Genomic DNA, 22,163 nt, shown 5'->3' on the forward strand with positions numbered 1-22,163 from the left:
ACAGCACCAACTTCTTGCAAGTTCAGCATCGTATACGACTTTGTATCATCACGCATTTGTCTCTGAAATAACACCATCATAGCTAAACAGCCTCAATTAAAGATTCACTCGAGAACTAATTTCAGTTCCTTGAATGCTTTTCCCAAAGTGACTGGTGGGTGAATTTTCCAAAAACTTGGTGCGGTCCAACATCGTGGACAGTACGCTCAGTGCACCACATACTTGCTGCACAACTGCTAGTGCAAACTGATACAATATCAGTCATTAGAGAGACAATAAATAGCAAATAAGTACGTTTGTGTACGTCCACAGGCTCTGTGTGCAACATCTGTGAGCAGACAGCTGTGGAGGAAAGCTTCTTCCTCCACTGTGGGCTGTTGGCTGTTGCACAGAGCTGTCATTGTGTATCTAAGAAAGGCTTGAGGGCTTTAATAATATCACTGGCATGTGTTTTTCTTCATCGACTGCACTTTTCTTTCCACAATCATTTAACAGTATCATTGTCATACATATCACACCGTGTCTGTGTCAGTTCATAAATTCAACAAAATGATTGTTTCATTTAAGGGTATTGATTGGGATGAAATCACAGAGTTCATTTATTCTGGAGGCTCAGAAAATGAGTGATGAATCTGAACAAACTATAACTGCAACACGTCTCATTTGACCTTGTAGTGTGAGTGAAGACAGATGAGAATGAGCCTCCTGCTGTCCAACAAAATAACCAGAGGCTGATTCATCTGCGGCACCGTGTCCTCCACGTCACCTTCCCCAGCAGCTCCCCGTGTAGCTGCACCACCATCATGTTTGTGACACGGCAGATGTGACAATAAAATCTTCCCAGCTGTGTGTGTGTTTTTTGTTTGTTTTTTGTTTTTTCTTGGAGGCAAGCAGAAACAGAAAGCCAGGGAGAACAAACACTGTGCAAAGCTTCCACACGCCTTAAAGAACATACATGTGTTTGTCACCGTCTCGGTTAACACGGTTCGAGTCATCTCCACCGTCAGCAGCGCGGCATTTTTTCAAACCCGCATCTTAACTCAGTGTGCGAGGTTCTGTCAACACGCGGTGGAGAACGGGAGGAGGACGGGGAGGAGGGCGTAGAGGGGAAGCAGAGGGAGCGGCGGCGTGGTCAGGGCGATGGCCGCAGACGGCGGGGGTCGTTTCTTCTGCCGTGGTCCATTACACAGCGGCGTGTTGCAGCAGGTGATGCACACTGAGTTGAGCTTGCCGGTGCAGAACTGCTGGTAGCCAGAAGAAGCGATGAGGCAGGCTCCTGACGAGGCGCAGGACTTGCGGTAGTGTATCCCTGAAACCAGGACAGAAATGGACGCATTAGGCTTATAATAAGAGGATTAGTGTGTGTGTGTGTGTGTGTGTGTGTGTGTGTGTGTGTGAGAAAGAGGGAACAAAGACAGAAACTGTGAGATGAAGGCATATAATTAAGGTAATTAGGAGTAAATAGGATGTATTCTTTCATCAAGGGGAACCCAGCTTAAAGGGAACATCTGTGTGTAGTGGACCTGTGCTCAATTAGCAGTCAGGGCACTTTGCTGTCCTCTGTGTCTCTAAAAGATTTGCATAAAAGTGTCACTCTCTGTCTCATAATAGTCTCTGAAAGAGGAAAAGTGAAGCCTTTCTTGCTTTTTATCTGGTGTGACCTCTCTTCTATCTCTGTTTGTATATGCACGTTCAAAGGAACTTTACAGCCAACACTTTGCCCAGTGGAGCCTGCAGTGCTAACCAGCAGCTCGGTGACGTTCAGTGCTGCACAGGTAGCTGGGCAGGTAGCTGCACAGGTAGCTCATCGGACCTTCTGGTGTTTCCCTCTGCTTCCCTCTGCCTCTGTGTTTTGTCTACACACAGGCTTAAATCATCTAAATATGTCACATAAGATTAAGACCTGTATTACACCTATGCTGTTTTATTTCATATGCAAACTTATGCAGAAATGCATATACTGGTTACCATGGCTACCATCTGATTACCTTTTTTTTTCCCATGATGACGTCCTTCAGAATCAGACACAGAAGTGATCAGGCTGACATTATTTATCGTCATCTGCATGCAACTGATCCACAATGTACATACTGTGTAAGTACCATTAAGAATACAGCTGCAGAGTACAGGCCCTAAATCCTAATCCAATAATCTGATCCTCACAGAAGCAGGCCTCTTTATTTCGCTGTAATGCCTATTGCTAACATTGCACAGTTGTTGGTAATTAGCTGGTGTGCTTTATGACTGCAGATACAGAAGCACAGAAGGTGTTTATTCTCTGGACTAAGAATAGTTTCTCTTGGCTAGACTCATTTGCATTCCCTTCAGACAATTTATTAACTCTGCATCTAATAGTCTATCCTTAAATCAGATTCAATTCAATCATCAATTATCATCCTGCTCCTCAGTTGATCCTAACACATTCATGTTGTGCCCATGAAGAGTTCTGAAGCCTCAAAGTTTTTTCTTTCTTTCTTTTTTTGTGAATAAAATGAATCAGTTGTCCTACTTACAGTAAATCTGAATGTGAAGTTTATGTGCAGTTCAGTGAAAGAAAAATCCCCCAAACACTCTAAAACTATATTTAGAGCCATTTCCAGTGACCGCATTCAATTTTCAAAGCTCCTCTGAAGTGCATCCATCTCACCAGCCATAATCCACATCACAATGAAGTTTGGTTAGGGAGCCGGGGAATTAAAGAAGAGACCCTGAGCTGTGACCAGTTCAACTGGCAGAATACGTACTGACACTATGTAGACAAAAGTATCCAGACACACCTCTTTATCAGGCTGTTCCTCAGGGTTTGGGCTCGGCCCCTGACCTCCAGTGAAGGGAAATCTTAATGCTTCAGCACACCAAGACATTTTGGTCAATGCTATGCTTCCAACTTTGTGGCAACAGTTTGTTGAAGGCCCTTTTCTATTCCAGCATGACTGTGCCCCAGTGCACAAAGCAAAGCTCCATAAAGACATGGTTGGATGAGTTTGGTGTGGAAGAACTTGACTGGCCCACACAGAGCCCTGACCTCAACCCCATCCAACACCTTTGGGATGAACTGGAACGGAGATTGTGAGCCAGGCCTTTTGGTCCAACATCAGTGTGTGACCTCACAAATGCTCTACTGCATGAATGGGCACAAATTCCCACAGAAACACTCCAACATGTTGTGGAAAGCCTTCACAGAAGAGTGGAAGCTGTGAGAGCTGCAAACTCGTCTATGTGATTAGAATGAGACGTCACTAAAGTCCCTGTTGGTGTGATGGTCAGGTGGCCCAATACCACAGCATTTTGCTGAAGAAATTTCTGATATGAGCACATGAACTTCCAGTAACCCTTGTGATGTGTGACCTCCCAGAGTGCAACAGTCACACCCTAACGACTACGCGTTCATTTTAATTGTGCATCCTCCCATGTCTTACACACTGCAAATATCAGTGGACGTCCCAGAAGGTGTTGAGTAATCCAGAGGAAACACACTGTGAAATGTCGCAGAGCTCTGAAGGGGAAATGTCTCGTCTCCTCACAACACCAGCAGATTAAAACGCGGCCCACACTGTGCTAATATCTCTGATTTTAGCCGTCAGCCTCTTAAAGCGTGACAGACTGCAGAGGATCTCCATATTATGGAGGACAAATATGAGAAACAACTCCAAAGTGAGAAAATCCAGTGGTTGTAAATGGCTGTGTAATCTGTTGGTTTTTATCTCCAGCAGCAGTTGCAAAATAGCGAGAGCCGATAAGACGGGCAGTGGGTGGAAAATGAGCTGTAGTAAAAGTGGGAAGAGTCACTGACAGCGAATACGGTTTTGATGGCTTTTCTCACCTCAAACAATCACTTTCCAATCACGTGGGCTATTTATTAGTGCGCCCCTAGTAAACCTCACACACACCCTCATCTGCTCTTCAACTTCCTCACACTAGTGAAAACTTTCACGTAGAAACTTAATTCAAACTTCAAACTCGCCGCTCACCACCTCATATTTTATCATATTAGTTCAGTTTCTCAGGTTTTTTATTTATTTGTTTCATTTTTGGAGCAAACTATTCAGATGAGGTGCAGTGACATCCCAGACTCTCTCAAACTAATTAATGTACACGCTTCACATAACTACTACTACTACAACTACTACTTTAACTACTACCAAACTGACAATTTTGCACTTTGAATGGCATTTCAACTGCTCAGCCTCTACAAATCACAGTTTTTACTCTTGAACTGACTGCACCTTTAACAGCCACACTGTGGAGATTTATAATCAATAATCTATCAATATGGTGAATGGAGAAGCTGGGCAAAGGTTTCACTGAAGACTGCAGGGGAAGTGTTGTTAGTAACATTACTGATGGCAATCTGTTCTGTTCAAAGGTCCCGGTAAGCTGCGACAGTGTGGCAGTGGGAACATGAACAATACCAGGACCATAAAACTGATGCAGCTAAATGGGATGCTGCCAGCCTCGCAAAAAAGGCTCATTTGCTCTGCAAGTGTCCTGGAGCTTGAAGCATGTGATCCTTAACTAACAATACATGCTGATGTAACTGTGCAAAGCAGCGGCGTGCAATCAGTGATTGCTGCCTATTAGCAAAAATTGGTTTTAGGCATCAACGGCCAACTAGCTACTATAAGTGGAACCAAGCTGACTAAGCTGTAGTTGGAGCTATGGAGTCGACTGACAGACAGAGTGGTCCAATATAACATTCAAATAGTAACGTTTTGCTAAATATTGGCTGTAATGTATTTTCCAGCACTCATCAGTCTTGTGTAAGTCATGTGAATATGTTCACTCCTGCTCATTTCTTACTAATGACACACGTCGTTAATAACAAGTGAAAGTCACACACACACACACACAACCTTTAAACGAGTCCGTCTGGAGGAAACGCTGCTCCTTTAGGTGACTTTAAAAACAAACAAACAAAACAACAACAAAAAATGAAACAATTCAATTTTCACCCTCTTCCACACAGTCCACACTAGAAATAACAAAATAACCTCCAAAGCACGTCCACAAATAGACTGTAGCTGTCCCTGCAGATTAATGTGTCAAGACACTGCAGCACTTTGAACACAAGGCTGCAGCTGTGAGGAGCAGGCAGGCTCAGGCAACAGTTCGCTCAAGCTGCCGTGGAGCCGCTTCATAGCAGCTGAGAACGAGAACATTCGAGTCGAGCTGATGCAACAGGACATCGTCCTCTCTGACTTCTGACAAATAAAAAAAATGTGAAGAGCTAATGTCTATTCCAGATGACAGAAGGTTGTTTTTGTAAAACACCCCAATTGGATTGTGATGTTACTTATCTGATGTTTGATTGATTACCTTGAGGTCGTGCTTTGCCAGGCGAGCTGCTCGTGGATCAGCGGTTAGGGTGTCGGACCCGTAACCGGTGGATCGCTGGTTCGATTCCCCGTCCCGGTGTCCATGGCTGAGGTACCCTTGAGCAAGGTACCTAACCCCCACTGCTCCCCGGGCGCTGCACGCGGTCGCCCACTGCCCCGGGTTTGCTGTGTGTGTGTGTGTGCACGTCACTTGGGTGGGTTAAATGCAGAGAACAAATTTCGTTGGAGTGAGTTCCCTCCAATGACAAAATATGTCACTTTAATCTTTAACTTTAATCTAATTGAAATTCAGGGCAAGCACACACAAACATCACACAGTAGTCTGATATGTGCTGATTATTTTCCATACGTGCCTGCTTTGAGTGTGGAGAATATATGCAGACAGCACAACAGGGAAACGCTCATTTCGTAACGTCTGAAGTCCTTCAGGGGGTTTAATTTCATTTGTGTGTGGGAATTCTGAGATTCAGCACTTCAATCTAAATTACGCCCGTTGAGTTAATTTATGGGGAAAGGGCAAAATTTCTTATCAACTTTCCAGCGCTCAGAGAACTTTAGCGTAATGAAAATCATCACGGTCGGCTGCACGGGAGCCAAGCGAGTCCGAAGAACCTTTGATTGCTCTTCTAAAGAAGTTTTTAACCATATGGACTAAGCTATAATTGACAGTCGTCGTCTCTGCAGCTGTGACAGAAACACAGAATCGTGTCGACGCAAACGTCCGGTTCTTAAAGGTTAAAGGCAGTAAACAGTGAATGACAGCAGAAAAGTTCTTTTGTGGAAGCCCTTGACACAGGAAAAAGACGAGTATGTTTGACTTGTATCAGTCTGCTCTGTGGGGTTTACTGTCCATCTAAATCAAACTGACTGAGCAGTGAAATTAGATGGCAGTTGGTATATGAGCCAATAAAGGTGTCATCCTGATAAATGGTCGGTGCGTAACCGTAAAAATGATAGCAGGTATTTTGGGTGATAAAAGCCTGAATTTCATGAGCACTTGCGAATGCATTTGTACTTTCAATTGCACAGTTATATTACACAATCCCAAAAAAGGGGGTCATGGGAAATGGAGGGAAAACTAAAAGGAAATCACCAGACCGAATTGTGCTAATTTAGGTTTTGACAAGCCTCCTCTAACAGCACATTTCTCAACTCGTCTGATGCTAGCAGTGGTGGACGTGGAGTCTTTATTGCACTAATACCACACTGTGAAAGTACCTCAAATTTGTACTTGAGTGCAGTAGCTACTTGAGTAAACGTACTTACAATAACCTACCAATGTATCCTCAAGCTAATGCAAAGGTAAGTTCATAAAGCTTATTCACACATCCACATTTGCACCATCAACTGTTGTTTCCTAACTGGCTGTGAAAACATTTTTCCTCCGGGGAAACAGCTTTCACTTCTCCACAAAAGAGTTTAAAGAAAACACAGCTAATAAGGTACGTTGGCTTATTCTGTTTTGGATTTTCTGGCTCTTCGCTCTTTCAAAGGTCAGGACCGTCGAAACAGAGACAGAGACCACAAGTTTGTGTAACTTTAACTCAATTTAAACCCAGCAGAGAACTTAAGTGTGGATCTGCTTTAATCCTGCAAGTGGATCCTCTGACCCCCAGTGATCCCCCTGAAGTGTTACCTTCACAGCAGAATTTCACCATTTTAAATGCTGCTGCAATTGTTCTGAATGCAAATCTGTCTCCACTTTATGCAAGCACTACACATGTAATTAAGGGCACCAGAAATTAATGTTATTGCATGTCATGTGAAAAATTGGTCCAACAAACTCACAGCCATTCAAATCACACAATTACACAAAGTTCAGCAGCCAGGCTCAGTCCATCTATTTAACCAGATGAACGCAAACTGCTGTGACTAAACACATTCTCATTTGCGCTTTGCCTGATACAGTAAATTAACTTTGTAAATTGCAAAAGCTAATTTAGATAAGCCATGAGGTCGGGAAGACACGTGTTCATCGTCTCTGAGCGCCGAGCAGCAGAGTCGGGCTCGTATCAGCCGCGACGAGTCACCTGTTGCTACCACATAACCAGAAGCAGCCTGGTGGACACACTGCAGAGTGAACTGTGCTGGTTGTGCTTGTATTTCTGGTTCTAAGTGCTGTAATACACATATATATTTATCATTTGTAGCAGCTGATAATGCGGTTATGCAGTTTTGAGTGCACATGAGTTTTTTTTAAAAAAAAGGTTTTGGCACTGTGGTGCTAATAGGATGCATAGAAGTCTGTTGAGTTTGGGATCGACGTGTTTTTGACCGTGTGATGAGAATGTATAACAGGCAATAGCGCCTGTAACTGTGAACGGAGCGTCAAGTCGTCAATAGGTCTGATGAGATGTAAGTCTGGATCACCTGCAGCGACGTGTTGCAGTTGACAGTCTAATAAAACCTCTTTCAAGTTTCCCTGCCTCCTTGAACTGTGAGTCTGCTGGAATTTTCACTTGAAATGTGAGCTGAATTCAGGGGAATACGAGCGAAGATCCTCTGCAGATGAGCTCCAGAAACAAATTGCCCACTGCAGACTGAAAGCTTCCTGAACCTCCCACTGTCAGACAGAGCTAACCTGTCCTCTGCCTCTGACTTCATGTGAGACGTCATAAAAGATGTTCCATATTTCTGCAGGTTGTGTCTTCCTACGTGATTTCAGGCTTTAAACCACAGACCTCAAAGGAGCGCGGATGCCTCGACAGCCAGCTTAGAGGCCCACTCACTTGTCTGTATTAAACTGTATTAAGACGTCGCAACGAGAAAACAACAGTTTTCTGCTCAGCTAGTGAGATGCTATTTATCAACTTTCATCAACATCGCCTACTGAATGTGCTGCACTGTGACACGTCAGCCGCTACCGTTTGCTTTTCAGAAGTGCGCCTGTCAGAGGAATCCGGCGGGAATCATTACGCTCGTCTGTCTCGTCATCGCGGCTCCACTTAAGGCACTGATGACAGTTTTTTTCAACTTTTTTCAGAGTGGAGACAAACAGTGGGAGAGACACCCTGCAGTGACAGACAGCAACTGTCATGCTCATCTGTATGACTTATTATAAGGCAGTTATTTAGGAGAAGGTACGGCAGTCTCCAGTTATTCGTCACCCATAAATTCGTCTGCAGGGCTTGTTATGATGTCGCTGCTGTCACTGAATGAAAGCTGCCAAGACTACAGAGTTAATCCATACCAAGCTGATTTGTGCTTCAAATTACAAGTTTAACAGAGTTGTTCTGCACCACGCTGAGTTGGACTGAGTGGAGCCAAAAGCGCACACAGCCAACTTCCAAGCAAGCTGCAGTGACTTCCTACCTGACTTTGATGCCGCATAATAAAAGCTTTCCGATAACAAAACAACATGGGCTTTTGTTTTGAAGAATTCATAGGAAATGAAGAGCAGCTTTGACGGCAGCTATGCTTCATAATACTGCAGGGAGAAGCAGAAACGTCTGCAGGCAAACAACTTCTTTTACCTGCCGCGCCACGTGATGGGAAAACATCTGCAGCCAAAACAGCAGGGGGAATGAGGAGAGTTTATCCATCCGTTTGCAGCCGCCTCTTTCACCACTTGTCACAGCTTTGTCCAGCCTGCTGCTCTGAAATGTCATCAGCTGGAGTCAACAAGTGTGTTGTCTGTTAAAAGACAAGCCTTCAAGCCTTCATTTCGACTTTTTATAATGCTGTGACTAACAAGTAAAACATGACTCTAACATGACAACACTGGAGTCATGGCCACCTTCTTGTAGCTCTATTTCTGCTTTCTACCACCTGAGAAAAATATCTTCTCTTCTTCTTCTGCTGTGTTGTGGCTTATTGTGTCTGTCAGCAGTTTGGTGCACGGTGGGTTTTTAATCAGAGCTGGACACAGGAAAGCCAGAACAGTGAGCTGAAAGAAGCTAAAATCCTCCACAATACACGAGTTGCATTATGATTTCCTGTGGCATGAAGTTTAGTCTGCTCGAGTGCGGCTTTAAAACATTACTCTGACAACATCAAAGAGTACTAAAGTTTCACACCTGTGCAATACTTTGGTATCCATCATCAAGTGCAAAATTAAAACAGCAAACTCATGCTTTTTTTGCTGTGTCTTATTATGTTAATTTAGTTCCCGTCCCTTGGAAATTGCTTCTGAGAAATTGAAGGATGGCCAGTTTCATGTACCTCATCACAGCACATCATACTCCCCCCTCCGTTTAAAACAAAAAAATGGAGTGGGGGGGACATTGATAGGTGGCCTGCTGGTGCGTGGCAATCTACCCTCCTCTAAAGACAGAGGGAGAGGAGCGGTCGTTAGCAAGGTAGAAGCCCACTCTTTTATCATTTCTCCAGACATAATCAGAGGGGAATGATGATGATGATAGTAATAGAAGATGAGAGATGGGAAGCCTGGCTTGTCTCCCGCTGCCCAGCTGAAAAATGTCTGAGTGGAAGCTGTGCGTGTGCGTGCGTGCGTGTGTGTGTGTGTCGATTTTCACTCTTGAGTGATACCTCGAAGTTTTGCCAGGCGGTCTCTTTCACAGCTCGAGAGCTCGGTTGGAGGAGATGGATTGTATAACAGCCTCCAGATACAGAAGGACTAATCTCTGAGGCAGCGGACAGAAAATAGCTCAGTTGAGGACATATGTTAGTGCTCCTACATCACATCAATAACACATTTACATTACTGAGCTGCGCGCAAAGTCGAGGGTTTTATAGAGGCAATCACAGGGCAAGTATGCTTAGAAGGAATCAAGCAGCCCCACTGATTTCCATTCTTATCACTTAAGCACACTGCACAGCGGTGGGAGCGCAGCTGTGAATGTATCTATTGCATTTCAAACAGCGATAAGGTGCGGTCAGTTGAATTTCTAGGCCCTCCTTTTCATGCAGAGCAGCAATAACGATAACACTGGGAGATAAAGGCTGGGATGTAGACGAGCATTCATGCGGAAATTTTCTTATTAAAGAACTGTCGAGTCTACAGTGCCGTGTGCCTGCCCTTTGGATCGGGAACCACGTTTCCAAAGACAGGAGCTTATTGCTTTTGCTCATCAGCAGTAGATTGGGGTAAAAATGGCCTCCAATTTTCACTGGGTGTGAAAACGGAGTAGACCCGGGGCGCTAAGAGGGACCTTGAATGTCTGAGTTGTAACCACCTGCAGCAAAAAAGCTCGTAAACACAACAGAAGATGCATTACTCATTACTAAAACGGCAGCACTGTGCTGCCAAACCTGCAGAGGGTGACTAACCCATGTGTCAGATGTGCACAGAACCTGCATGCACGCAGGTTACAGATCGTCACAGAGTGAGATAAACTTAATGAAATGATGTAAACCAAAGCTGAGATAATCCAACACTTTAAATCTATTTCACTGGCTGACATCAAAACATCTCGTACGATCCTCAACACCCCGTCAGCGATGTTGCCTGTTCGCTGTCCACTGGGTCCATATCAGTTCACATATCGAGAAGCTGAAGTGGTCCTGCAAACTGCTTATTTCTGTACAGCAAAGTCATTCTTGTACAGTCCATCCAGTCAGGGTCGCGGCCCGTCTGCGCTCTGTGAGCCACTGCCTAATGTGCTGTGTTGCTTTCTCACTCTGTTGAGCAGTTACAAAGAAGCACAACATGAACCAAAACACCACAGGTGGATAATTAACTTCTGAACGTCAGTGATGTTAACAAACAGGCTGAAACCAATAAGTGGACGTGGACGTCTTTTACTACATGATTCGTGCGGTTGTGGTTGCATTTCCACACTGTACAGGCCAATAGTGATGTCCATATTTTTTACTTTAAAAACCTGATAAAACAAAATGTGTCAGCTTATATTAAAATTTTGGCCAGCGTGGCTGTTGGCCAGTTGGTGCTCAGTTCACTTTGTTTTAGACAGAAATATCTCAACAAGTATTGGATGGATTATAATAACACTGGGTGAAGACATTCGTGGTGTCCAGAGGATGGATCCCACTCGCCTGAGCTTTCACCTACCACCACCAGCATGTCGAAATACTTTTCTTTAAACTATTAATTTACTAATTTAACTCATTTAAAATCTCATTAGTTGTCTTTTTGTTCACTTGAGGCGAGCACAGCAAGCTAAAAGCACGACACTGACATACTGTCAGCTGATAAAGTTGTTGTGGCTAACATGCTAGCACACAGCAGCCTATTTAGACAGCAGACACAGAGCAACCTTAGTATTAATGTGTTCGTGTTTTCAGAAGCCCAAAAGAGATAAGTTCAACATTCACATTGTGCTGCAGTGCAATGAACTCTCAGCCAGTGCACATCTGACACAATAATAATACACACTGACTCTGACACATCTGCATCAAGCTGATATCGGCTGCAGGATTTGAGGTTTGAACACTCATACCTGCTACGACACGCACAACACGAGCTGACACATTTCCCCTCTTATGGGAAACACTGAGGGGCTGACCTCAGATCAGCTCACAGCACAGGGCCTGGTGTCCTCGTCTGTGGACACTTCCATTTTCCTTGTTGTCTCTGTGCTGAGAAACATCTGCACTGATCCAGAGACCATACCTGCCTGAGCAGCTCAGTGCACACACTGACGCTGTCACTGTACGGCACAAACAAACCAGTCCTGCTGTCCAGGTGGCACTTGGAGGATACGACAGCACAACACACAGACATATCACTCCAGTTTTAAGCTGTATTGATTTCACGCCTACTCTTCAGATTCTGAACCAAAACCCGCGACTGAGAAATCATTCATTTCGCAACCTGAAGCTAATCCGATGTTCTTGCATTGAGGCCAATCTGTCTGTTCTGTTCTGAGACATCCAGACAGAGAAATAACGATGATGATTTAATATTTCATGGCTGTAATAAGATTTCTTGTGTTAAATCTCGTAGACTTCTCGCCTCCTCTGCGGACGCTCGTGGAACACGCACTTCGAATTATAATCATGTTGTCTTCATCCGAAAGTGTTGCTAAGTGTTGTATTTCCTGTGTTTGTCTATTTTTCCGCCCGTGGTGATTGTTCGCCCTGCCCCAGGTGCTTTCACACAGGTGAAAACCGATCAGTCTGTCTTTCCTGCTTCGTTATGCACCTCAGTGTCATGAGTTTTACTGAAGTCTGTTCTCTGAGCTGTGTGTTTGGGTCTAACCAGCTGCAGCAGTTGGATGTAATGTCAGAAACAGTGAGCTGATCTTTTCCTACTTCTTCTTCTTCTTCGTCCGCCTGCCTAATTAAAGGTGCATAGCGCCACCTGCTGTATCGAAGCGTGCAGACGCTTCGCTTGCACAGTCAATAAAGGAAAGCTTCACAATCATCAGATGTATTTATCAACTATAATGAAATTATATCGCCGATAACATACGTTTACAAAACATGATTAGAGAGGAGGAAGAAGCGATCCTGGAGATGTGACTCACCGTCGTCCTTCACCAGGACCTCCTTCTGGCACATGTCCTGCACGTTCACGGTGCAGTTGACGATGAACTCTGGCGTGGAGCAGTCGTGTGTCATCTCCTCACACTGGTAGCACTGAATCTGCAGAGCAAGCCCTGCAACACACACACGCACACACACACACACACACACACACACACACACACACACACACACACACACACACACACAAATCAAAAATTAAATCTTTCTATTTTCATCATATCATTTTCAGCCGGTTTCATGCCCTCCGCCCTCAGCCATAACACTTTTCATTTAGATACTCCATTTATTTTTTCTGGTATTATGAATACAAAATTACTGAGTTTATTCTCAAAGCGAAATTCGGTCTCATTTTGGTGAAAAATTCTGACATCTGGTCTCTTTCTCTCTGACCATTTCAAATTGATTTGACAGACGCACTCAATAATTTATCTGCTCTTCAGTTGCTGGTGGTGCGTTTGAAACATCACGTCTTGCTTTTACAGTTCATATGTCACAGTTTGTTCACTGAGCGCCTTTCAAACATACTCACTTATTCGGAAAGGAGAACGAATGTCCATGAAACACCAGAAAGCTCACACGTCAACCAGCTACTTTGAGCCACATTTTTTATCTGATTGCAGTGACATTTAAAACGTTTTGGCTTTTAATGTTGAGGCGACCAAATTATAGTCATTTTTTATGTTCCAGGTCCATACATTTCTTTAAATATATTCAAAACTGACACAGAAATAAGACTTGGAGGACCATATTAAGGGTCCTGCATCAGAGCTGAGACTGAATGGTGCATTTGTGGCAGAATTAAACACATTACTGGGGATGAAAAGGGGGAAACAGGATGAAAGTTAATGCACAAAATGATCAGACTTCACTTAATAGTGAAAGGTAGGGTAAATATTTTCACTGTACTTCCATTTTATCTCACGTTATACTATATACTTACACTAAACCACATTTCAGAGTCAAATACTGCATTTTTTACTCCAAGACTTAAATTTGTACCGAGTATTTTAACATTACTGCTCTTTAAACCAATCAAAATGTCACCATCAAAACAAATGAGACTTGAGATTTTCTCTGCTGAAAGTGGAGTCGGTAAACAGTGCAGATTAACAGTCTTTATGCAAACTTCCCTGCATCGTTTCGGGCGCGCAACGCCTCGGCGAGCTTTAAGAGACGACAACCTCTCACGTAGTCAAGGTGTGGCGCCGGGGACTTTCATCTAATTACATCCAAATATGAGCTTTATATCATCACGACGAGCTGCGAACAGCAAACTGTTCAACTTTAAAGAAGCATCCGCGCCGATCGCTCCAAGCTGTGCGCTCTGCTGCGCCTCCCAGTTTACCGCTTCACGAACAACGACACGTTCGCACCGCAGCCGCCGCGCTCCTTCTCCGAGTACATTAAAATGAAATAAAATGAAAAAAAAAACCAAAACAAACAGACAAATTTTTGGCGTGAAAGACATCTTAAAAGTCGCGTTTAATCCCGTGTGAAGTGTTGAGGGGGATAAGCTGCGTGAGTCCGTACCTGCGCCGGAGACCAGCAGGAGCAAAGTTGAGACGGTGAACAGCCGCATGGTCCGCTTAGTGACGCTCCGAGCACCAACATGAGAAACGGACGTCCGCCGCGTGTGAGGCGCGCAGGCACCGCAGCTGGCAGCCCCGCATGGTGAGCCTGACACCTCCTGCGGTGCTTCACCTCTCTTATCCGCCGCTGACGCACGCAACCGAATGTCCCACGTGATCAGAAAGTCACAGGTTTGTCAGAGAAACCTTCAAACTGCTTTACTCTCTACATTATTATTGTTATTATTGTTATTATTATTATTATTATTATTAGTAGTAGTAGTAGTAGCAGTAACAGTATTGTATGTGGGCTTCTCATATTTAATCTTGTTTAATTTCCTGCTGTTAGAATGAAGTGATTTAATCTCTGGGATCAAAAAATAAAATAAAATTACATTAATTTAAAAAATTCAACAAGAGGGAGGGTAAATAATAATAATAACTAATAATAATAATAACTTTATTTACATTTATGATGCTGTTCAAAACAAAGGTGCTTTGCAGCAAAAACAAATAATTAATCCAGAATACAAGATCCAAAATAAGAGAAAATGATTTCAGTAATTACAACAAACATATCAGACTGATGTCTTATGTTTCAGAATTTTTGCTCTTCCTAAATCATTTTTTTACCGCCAAATGACTCCAGAACAATTAATTTATAGCTTGTAATTTGAGAGAAATTAGGCTATAAACTGACAGCACAGAGTTAGTGCTTTGACCTCTAAAGACTCTAATCACAGTTTTAGTATTTTCACACTGCTGAAAATGATTTTATTACTATGCTTCAGTTTTTGACTCAGAATATGAAGCCTGTTAAAGATAACGGCATCCACTCACTTTATGAAAGCAGGATTTTACATTTAATGTGTGTTATAACGATTACGAGTTAAGTAGATTATTATGACTCGTGCATTAATGTAAAAGCAGGATTTTACTGTTGTAGTTGGTTGAGGTGGAGCCCATTTTGAACTGTTCTGTACAACTGATGATTATCTTCATAAGGACTCACCTGCTGGTTATTCCCACAGTTGGCCAATTGATTGTTTGATTTGTTAAAGTTCTGAAAACAGTGAAAAATGCTGTCACGATTACCTAAAATCTTCAGAATGTTTGATTCTTCAGTCCAAAGATCAAAATTACTGAAGAGTTTCTCCCCACAAGCATTAAGGCATAAATAAAAGTTCTGTAATGTGCATCTGACATGTTTTTTGCAGTCAGCAGCTTTTGTTGCCGATCCTTAAAGCAGTTTCCATCCATCCATCCATTTTCTATACCGCTTATTCGTCAGGGTCGCGGGGGAGCTGGAGCCTATCCCAGCTGACTACGGGCGAGAGGCGGGGTTCACCCTGGACTGGTCACCAGTCAATCGCAGGACCAACACACAAAGACAAACAACCACACACTCTCACACTCACACCTAGGGGCAATTTAGAGTAGCCAGTTAACCTAATGTGCATGAGGAGTTTTTGGTATTGTGGGAGGAAGCCGGAGTACCTGGAGAAACCCCACGCAGGCACAGGGATTCGAACCTGGAACCCTCTTGCTATGAGGCGTCAGTGCTAACCACTGCACTTAAAGCAGTTTGTTTACCATAATCAATAATCATACATAAAAGTGAGAATTTGGCATTGGATGTAATCCTGGGTTTCACTGAACTGCACAGTGCTGACATGTTTGTCTGGGTGCCAGGTTGTTTTGAACATGATTTTTAACCAACAAAGTGAGGACATGTTTGGAAAGTGAGGACATTTTGGTTATTTGAACGTTAAAATTTGATTTTAAGGGTTTGGGTTTGTGTGATCATTTCTACTCATTATTATACATTTTAGACTCATTTTTGTGTGTAAACCTCGGTTATCTGAAATAAAACTATTTCTGTAGGCACCCAGTGCAAAAAGTGAATTTTCTAGATGGTTTTACTGTTCTGAGGTCCTAATGGAAACAGACCCAAGATGGTTTAACCAAAGTTTTATCATGTGACCTCTAACAGCTGGTTTTCATGAATAAAACCATGTAACAAGACTTAAAACAGCATGTGCCTGAGGGAAGTATGGCGGGCAGTGAAACCGTAAGGTAAAGTCACACAATGCACTGTGTGGCATCACGACCCAACAATGTGCCACAGCAGGCTTGATAACGATAAGAGTCTATGAAGTGAGGCACCTTTTCATAGGCTTTTCAACTGTCTGTTGGATACTCACAGATTCAAAAGATGGATTAGTCTCCTCAGTGCTGGACAGCTAATATTACAGGGCCGAAACTCGGCTTTCTGCTCAGCTCTGCTTCATAACAGTGTTGCATATCAACCTCCTCTTTAAACTAATTTATACTGTACATGCCTCACTACACCTCCCAGCACTCTGCTGCGTGAAGACTAAGAGGATTTGAGTGCAGAACAAACCGAGATGAGGGCAAACTGGTGATCTGCAGCAAAGGAGGGTCACATTATGCTTTGTCATTGTGCACAGGTCTCAAGAGGAGCAGGTTTTAGTTTCAGTCCTCTGCCTAAACTCCGATAGTTTCCGTCAGAGTCGTCACGATCAACCTGCTTTAATTAGTGGATGAAACACTGTCGGCGCTGCGTCAAGGGGCTGCGGAGACGTTGTTTGTGATTTACTGTGCTAATCAGCTTAATTGGAAGTTGGATAATTACACATTAAGACACACTTAAATGTTATGAATCCCAGCTTTGTTCGAACTTTAAATTAGCTGACGGTCATTTGCATCTCACTGTAGGCAATGAGAAGATGTAGAACAGGCGTCCTGCTCTTAAATGAGATGTCCAGGAAGATAATTAAAGTGAAACCTTGCTGGCATGAGATATAATGAACAGCTATTGAAGCTGTCACATGACTAAAAGATGGTTTAGTATTTTAGGAGAGAAATGTTCCAGCTGGTTAAAATTCACAATTTGAGAGATTTATTTTTTTTAATGCACTAGAATGAAATACAGTCTTAGTCAGGCATCAACATTGAGAGCAGCACTGCATTTAGGAGACTTTAAATGTGCACCAGTATGGCAGCTTATGAGAAAGAATGTCATAACTTGAGTGATGGCTCACTGGGAGGGTTAATGCATCACGCTTTTTAAAAAGCAAACACTAATCAAGAATGACTGACCATCAGATCAGCATATAAGCCTCCTGCATACATAAAAGAGGAAGCAAAGCTTTTGGAACAGAATGTCCAAAATGAACTCAATTAGTATGTGAAATATGAGAGTTTTGTTTTGGAGGAGTTGTGGAAAAGGATCACCATGCGTGCCTTGTTATTAAATTAGTGCCTGTAAAGCGAAAGGGAGTCATTATGTCAAAGGCAGTAAGACTCAGTAGAACTTAAAGCATTTATTCAGACAGTCAAACTGCACAAGGTTACAGGGACCTTCATACTTTCAGAGAGGCTGTTTGCTTCCCTGATTTGCAGTTTAGGACAATATTTAAACACTGCTCTGTTGTCACCAAGGACGAGGGCCTGATTTTCACTACTCACTTTTATTGTTGAGGTTGATTTAAAGTGTCTCTGAATGTTGTTCTCTGTCTGTTCAGCCACCACGTCCCAGATGAGAGAAGACCTGAGCTGACAAATGTGTTAATAAGTCAGCTACAGATATTACCCCGCATTCATAGCAGTAATTAACAAGAAAAAGGCAGGCAATAATTTCCTGCCCCTCCCCCACACCACCCTTTACCCACGGTTTTACATCACAGGCTACAGGCCGCGCTGTCTAGACCTGCAGACACTACTCAGGTATGACACAAAAAACGAGTAATTCACCTTCTTTGTTTGCTATTTTTAAAAGTCAGTGATGAACCAACATTTTTACATAAGTAAGGTTTTCAGTGCAGGACTTTTACTTGTCGTGGAGTATTTTCACAGTGTGGTATTAGTACTTTAACCGAAGTTAAGGATCTAATTACTTCTTTTGCAAATGTCTAAGCTATCTGTCTCTTGGCTCCAGCTTCGTATTTAATAAACAGATATGAGAGTGTTGTATTGATCTTCTCATCCAACATTCACCAAAAAATAAATAAATAAATAATAAAAAAAAACCCAAAATGTCAAAGTGTTCCTTTTCGGTCAGGTGTTGGCGTTTATGAACAGATGATAAAAATGTCAACGCTAACCTGAAGTTGGAGTCGTGACCCAAGGCTGCAGGTGTTGAGGGGAAATTCTTAAAGAAATACTCTCCTTCAGCTTCTTTTGCTTCAGCATATTAAGCACACACCAATTCCTGCCACACATGGATGCCAGTTTCAGGATGAGCATTCGTCATCCGTATTGGTTTTCTCATTTTCATCTGACGCTTTGTTTGGCAGCCCAGCAGGAGTTTGCGTCCAGTCTGACAAAACCCTGGTCCAGTGCCCACGACATGATGGTTGGCATTCTGCAAATTGTTTACTTTGTAGTTAATGGAAAAAACAACGCTTGGACAAATAAGTCGGACCAACAGCTCTGTAGTGCTTCCATCTTTCGTGCTGGCAAGCAGAGAGAGATTGGACTCGAGACTGAAGTGGACACTTGAACTGGGAAGGAAACCGTTTCCCCTGTTAGCATAAAATCGCATCTGGAGCCTTGATTTTATGGCAGCATAAATTCAGCCAGATACAGCAAATCAGAAGGCTACACCCTTAATGTTGTATAAGTATTGAAATAGTTTATTTTTTTCTTTCTTTTTTTTACATAAGACAAAGAATATCAGCAATATACATTTCTCAATTTGTACTGCTAAGGTGACTGTCACACGAGAACATCACTGTTATTATTGGGTACTGGAAAAAAAAAAACATTTAGAGGATAACTGCAGTAGTGAGTAACAATATGTGCAGTAAATGGTGCTGAGTACAAATACAGGGCATTAGAGTAAATGTTAAAAAAATACAATACTCTGAAGAGTGACGCTCTTCATCACGAGTCGTTTTAAAAACAGACGCCATGCTCCATCTACCCGTATCAGTCCTGCCGACCTGTTCCCTGATCCATTAACACCTCGTCTCGTCCGTGTACGCTACATATTTCATTTATTAAACCTGTGTGTTGCTACCGGCATGACCTCCACTTTAATTTAGATGCTAACTTCAATATATGCACGTAGCAAGTGAGTAAAGACTTAAAGAAGAGGTAAATACAGTAAGATGACATGACTAATGATATTGTGCGACATGACAGTGCTCCATACTTCTATGACACATTAAGCTGTCTCTAAAGTGTTTCAAAAGAATATGGCTATAGTCACCATAACAAGTTTGATATGTAGATTTAGTTGCATTCATTTTCTGTATATGTGATTAGCTCAGAGTTTGGCAATATGCATTTTGGCAAATATCTACACATGAAGGGTGAGGGAGCTGACAGAGGTGTGAGGGGGTGGTGGAGGGGGGGGACATCGCAAAGCAGCTAAAACCATCAAATATGTTGAGATGCATTCAAAACACCAAAAACATTACTATAAAGGACACAGCATACATAGTAGAGAGAGAGAGAGAGAGAGAAGAGAGCGAGAAAGCAAGCAACCATGGTGAGATATCTCACATTTAAATGTACAGACAAAAACTGACAAGGAAAATGTCAAGTTCAGATAATAATCTTAAAGGGACAGTTCACCTCAAAATCAGAAACACATACTTTTCCTCTTACCTGTAGTACTGTTTAGCCATAGCTTTGGCAATACTGGCTGCCTTCACTTGAATATAATGGAATAAGACAGCACTTCAGCCAAGGTATCTGCAGACCCTGTGGGGACCCATTGTTTGTTTACACACCACCATGTACGTCTACTGACGGATGAGAGGCGAACTAACTAAGCTAGCTAACATTTCAGCCAATGAGGATGCCATTACTGTTTACACATGACAAGCACAGGGCTCTTCTGTGCGGTGATACCACTGACATGTATAAAGACAGGCGATGTGTCTCCACTTCCTCCCACTGTACAAAAGCAAAGCCAAAATATTTGGGATATGGGTGCTGCCATCTTGTCTTGGTGATGTCATTTGAAGACAGATTCTGTGCAGTACTGATTGGATAGTAGAGCTGCAGTATGGAGTTCTTGCCCATCTCACCCAATCAGGAGCAGCTCAGCTGTCAATGATGGCGTTTCACCCCCCTTCAAATAACTAAATACAACCAAACGTACCAGAAAAACACTTGAACATACATCAGTGTGATAACTACCTAAAATGATGGAAGACATCGTTGGGAAAAATTTATTTCACATGTACTTTGAGTTTATAATTCGGTCCATGTCCTATCTACTAATATGAAGGGGGATGACGTGTACTGCAGCCATCCACCAGGGGGCGATCCAGATGTTTTGGTTTCACTTCTGGGGGGCTGTTATGTTGTCCATCTTTATGTACAGTCAGTGAGTAACGCATTGTAGTTTGGTAGACAGAAAAATAACAATAATAATAATAACAATAATTATGTATGTTTGATTTTGGGGTGAACTGTCCCTTTAAACCATTACAGTGAAATCTGTTGCTTGTACATTTTAAAGTTGATGTTTACTTATTAAATCCACAGCATCTATCAGAGACAATAAATGTTATTTTCCCTGAGCTAGCACAACAATGTCCACAATGTGCCCACTACAGCACCTGCTTCTGAACTAAGCTTACATGCAAAACTCACTGCGTTGTCTTGATGTCATCGCCGTGGAAACATGTATAAAATGCTGCTAACATAAGAAGAGTTTCATGACAAGATAATCACAGTTTTTTAAAATGTGACACCTATTTTAAACGATTTAAAGTCAGGCTCACTGGGGGTGATGCACTTAAGTAATTTTAATTAATACTTTGTCACCTCCTGTGATGAAACTCTTCACATGTCGGACATCAGTTTCATACGATGCATTTCTGGGGTTAGAAAAGGTGGCTGCATGCACGTTGATATTAACATTGTGACAATAATAATAATAAAAAGTTTCCAAGAAGATAGTGCACACTTTGAAGAATCACATTACTCAGTCAGGTATAGAGCTCGTGAATGGCGATCAGTAGTTAGTGCTGTACATAAGGGTGGAATCTTGTGTTTATGAGGTTCCCCCCTGATGATTTGCTCAAAAATATATTACTGACATAATAATTCTCATTTAGAGCTTCAGTATATTGAAAGCAGAGTTAGCTCAACACATAAACATTTATTAAAGGTGTCTGGAAATGCAAATGAATGTGGCTACATGACATTTTAGTCTTTCAGTCTCTAAAAGCGACCACAGCCGGCGCCATTATGGAGGTCTGGTGGAGATATTTAAATGTTTATACCCGCATTAATCAGTATTTTGATTTGATTTTCTTATTTTTTTGGTTGTATAGCCACACAGTAAGACAAACCCAGTGTAGACTACGTGACTGTGCCGAATGACAAAGCTACAGAAAGGCTGGTTCACGTAGTTGAAAAACTAGTAAAAGACAAAAACATTTGTGGGATTAACTCCAGTCCTGTGAGGCAGCAGAGTTTTATATGTAGAAATTCAACCAGCGGCTCACAGCTGATGCCAGTGAGCTGCAGACCTCCAAAATGGCTGCCAGAAGGTTCACGACAACACCTGAAAGGCTTCTCAGTATCTCAACACCACACTGAGCACAGGTGGAAGCCTACAGTGCCAAGCTCACTCGCTTTCCAGTTCTAAGCGCTCCATCCGGATTCACAGAGTCAAACTGTGTGCAAACTGTGGGATTTAGAGATCAACCATGTGTGTGTTAGGGTGATAAATCCAACTGATTGCCCAATTCCTTGCTTCAGCTTGATCCATTCGGCTTCAGAAACTCTGGAACGAAAGAGGCAGAGCAGATTGAGGTCCTGCAGTACGGGTGCCATGCAAACACTCTCCAAAATAAAACAC

The 22,163-nt window shown here is 42.6% G+C and overlaps 2 protein-coding genes across 4 annotated transcripts in view; both read right to left on the reverse strand.

The window, feature by feature from the left end:
* Positions 1-575: 575 nt before the first annotated feature.
* On the reverse strand, positions 576-14,461 carry LOC124067012 (ly6/PLAUR domain-containing protein 1-like). The gene is made up of 3 exons (XM_046403993.1): positions 14,277-14,461; positions 12,725-12,856; positions 576-1,309 (listed from the first exon to the last, which is right to left on the reverse strand). Exons 1-3 carry the CDS (start codon positions 14,323-14,325, stop codon positions 1,059-1,061), a joined length of 432 nt encoding a protein of 143 aa, XP_046259949.1. The 5' UTR covers positions 14,326-14,461; the 3' UTR covers positions 576-1,058.
* Positions 14,462-18,957: 4,496 nt separating this feature from the next.
* LOC124067305 (nck-associated protein 5-like) overlaps positions 18,958-22,163 on the reverse strand; it is a 51,121-nt gene continuing 47,915 nt past the window's right edge. For all 3 annotated transcript variants that reach the window (XM_046404570.1, XM_046404568.1, XM_046404569.1), the window contains one exon: positions 18,958-22,088. In XM_046404570.1, the coding sequence (XP_046260526.1) occupies positions 22,060-22,088 (29 nt within the window). In that variant the 3' untranslated portion in view covers positions 18,958-22,059. The remainder of the gene's footprint in view (positions 22,089-22,163) is intronic.

The sequence above is a fragment of the Scatophagus argus genome, chromosome 11 (assembly GCF_020382885.2).
Source record: "Scatophagus argus isolate fScaArg1 chromosome 11, fScaArg1.pri, whole genome shotgun sequence".
NCBI classification, from domain to species: domain Eukaryota; kingdom Metazoa; phylum Chordata; class Actinopteri; family Scatophagidae; genus Scatophagus; species Scatophagus argus.

Excerpts from the sequence above, each read along its gene's own strand:
- LOC124067012 (XM_046403993.1), bottom strand. The coding sequence starts at position 14,325 with ATGCGGCTGTTCACCGTCTCAACTTTGCTCCTGCTGGTCTCCGGCGCA. Across the intron at positions 12,857-14,276 it reads CCTGCTGGTCTCCGGCGCAG|GGCTTGCTCTGCAGATTCAG; the intron begins GTACGGACTCAC and ends TGTGTGTTGCAG. Across the intron at positions 1,310-12,724 it reads GGTCCTGGTGAAGGACGACG|GGATACACTACCGCAAGTCC; the intron begins GTGAGTCACATC and ends TCCTGGTTTCAG.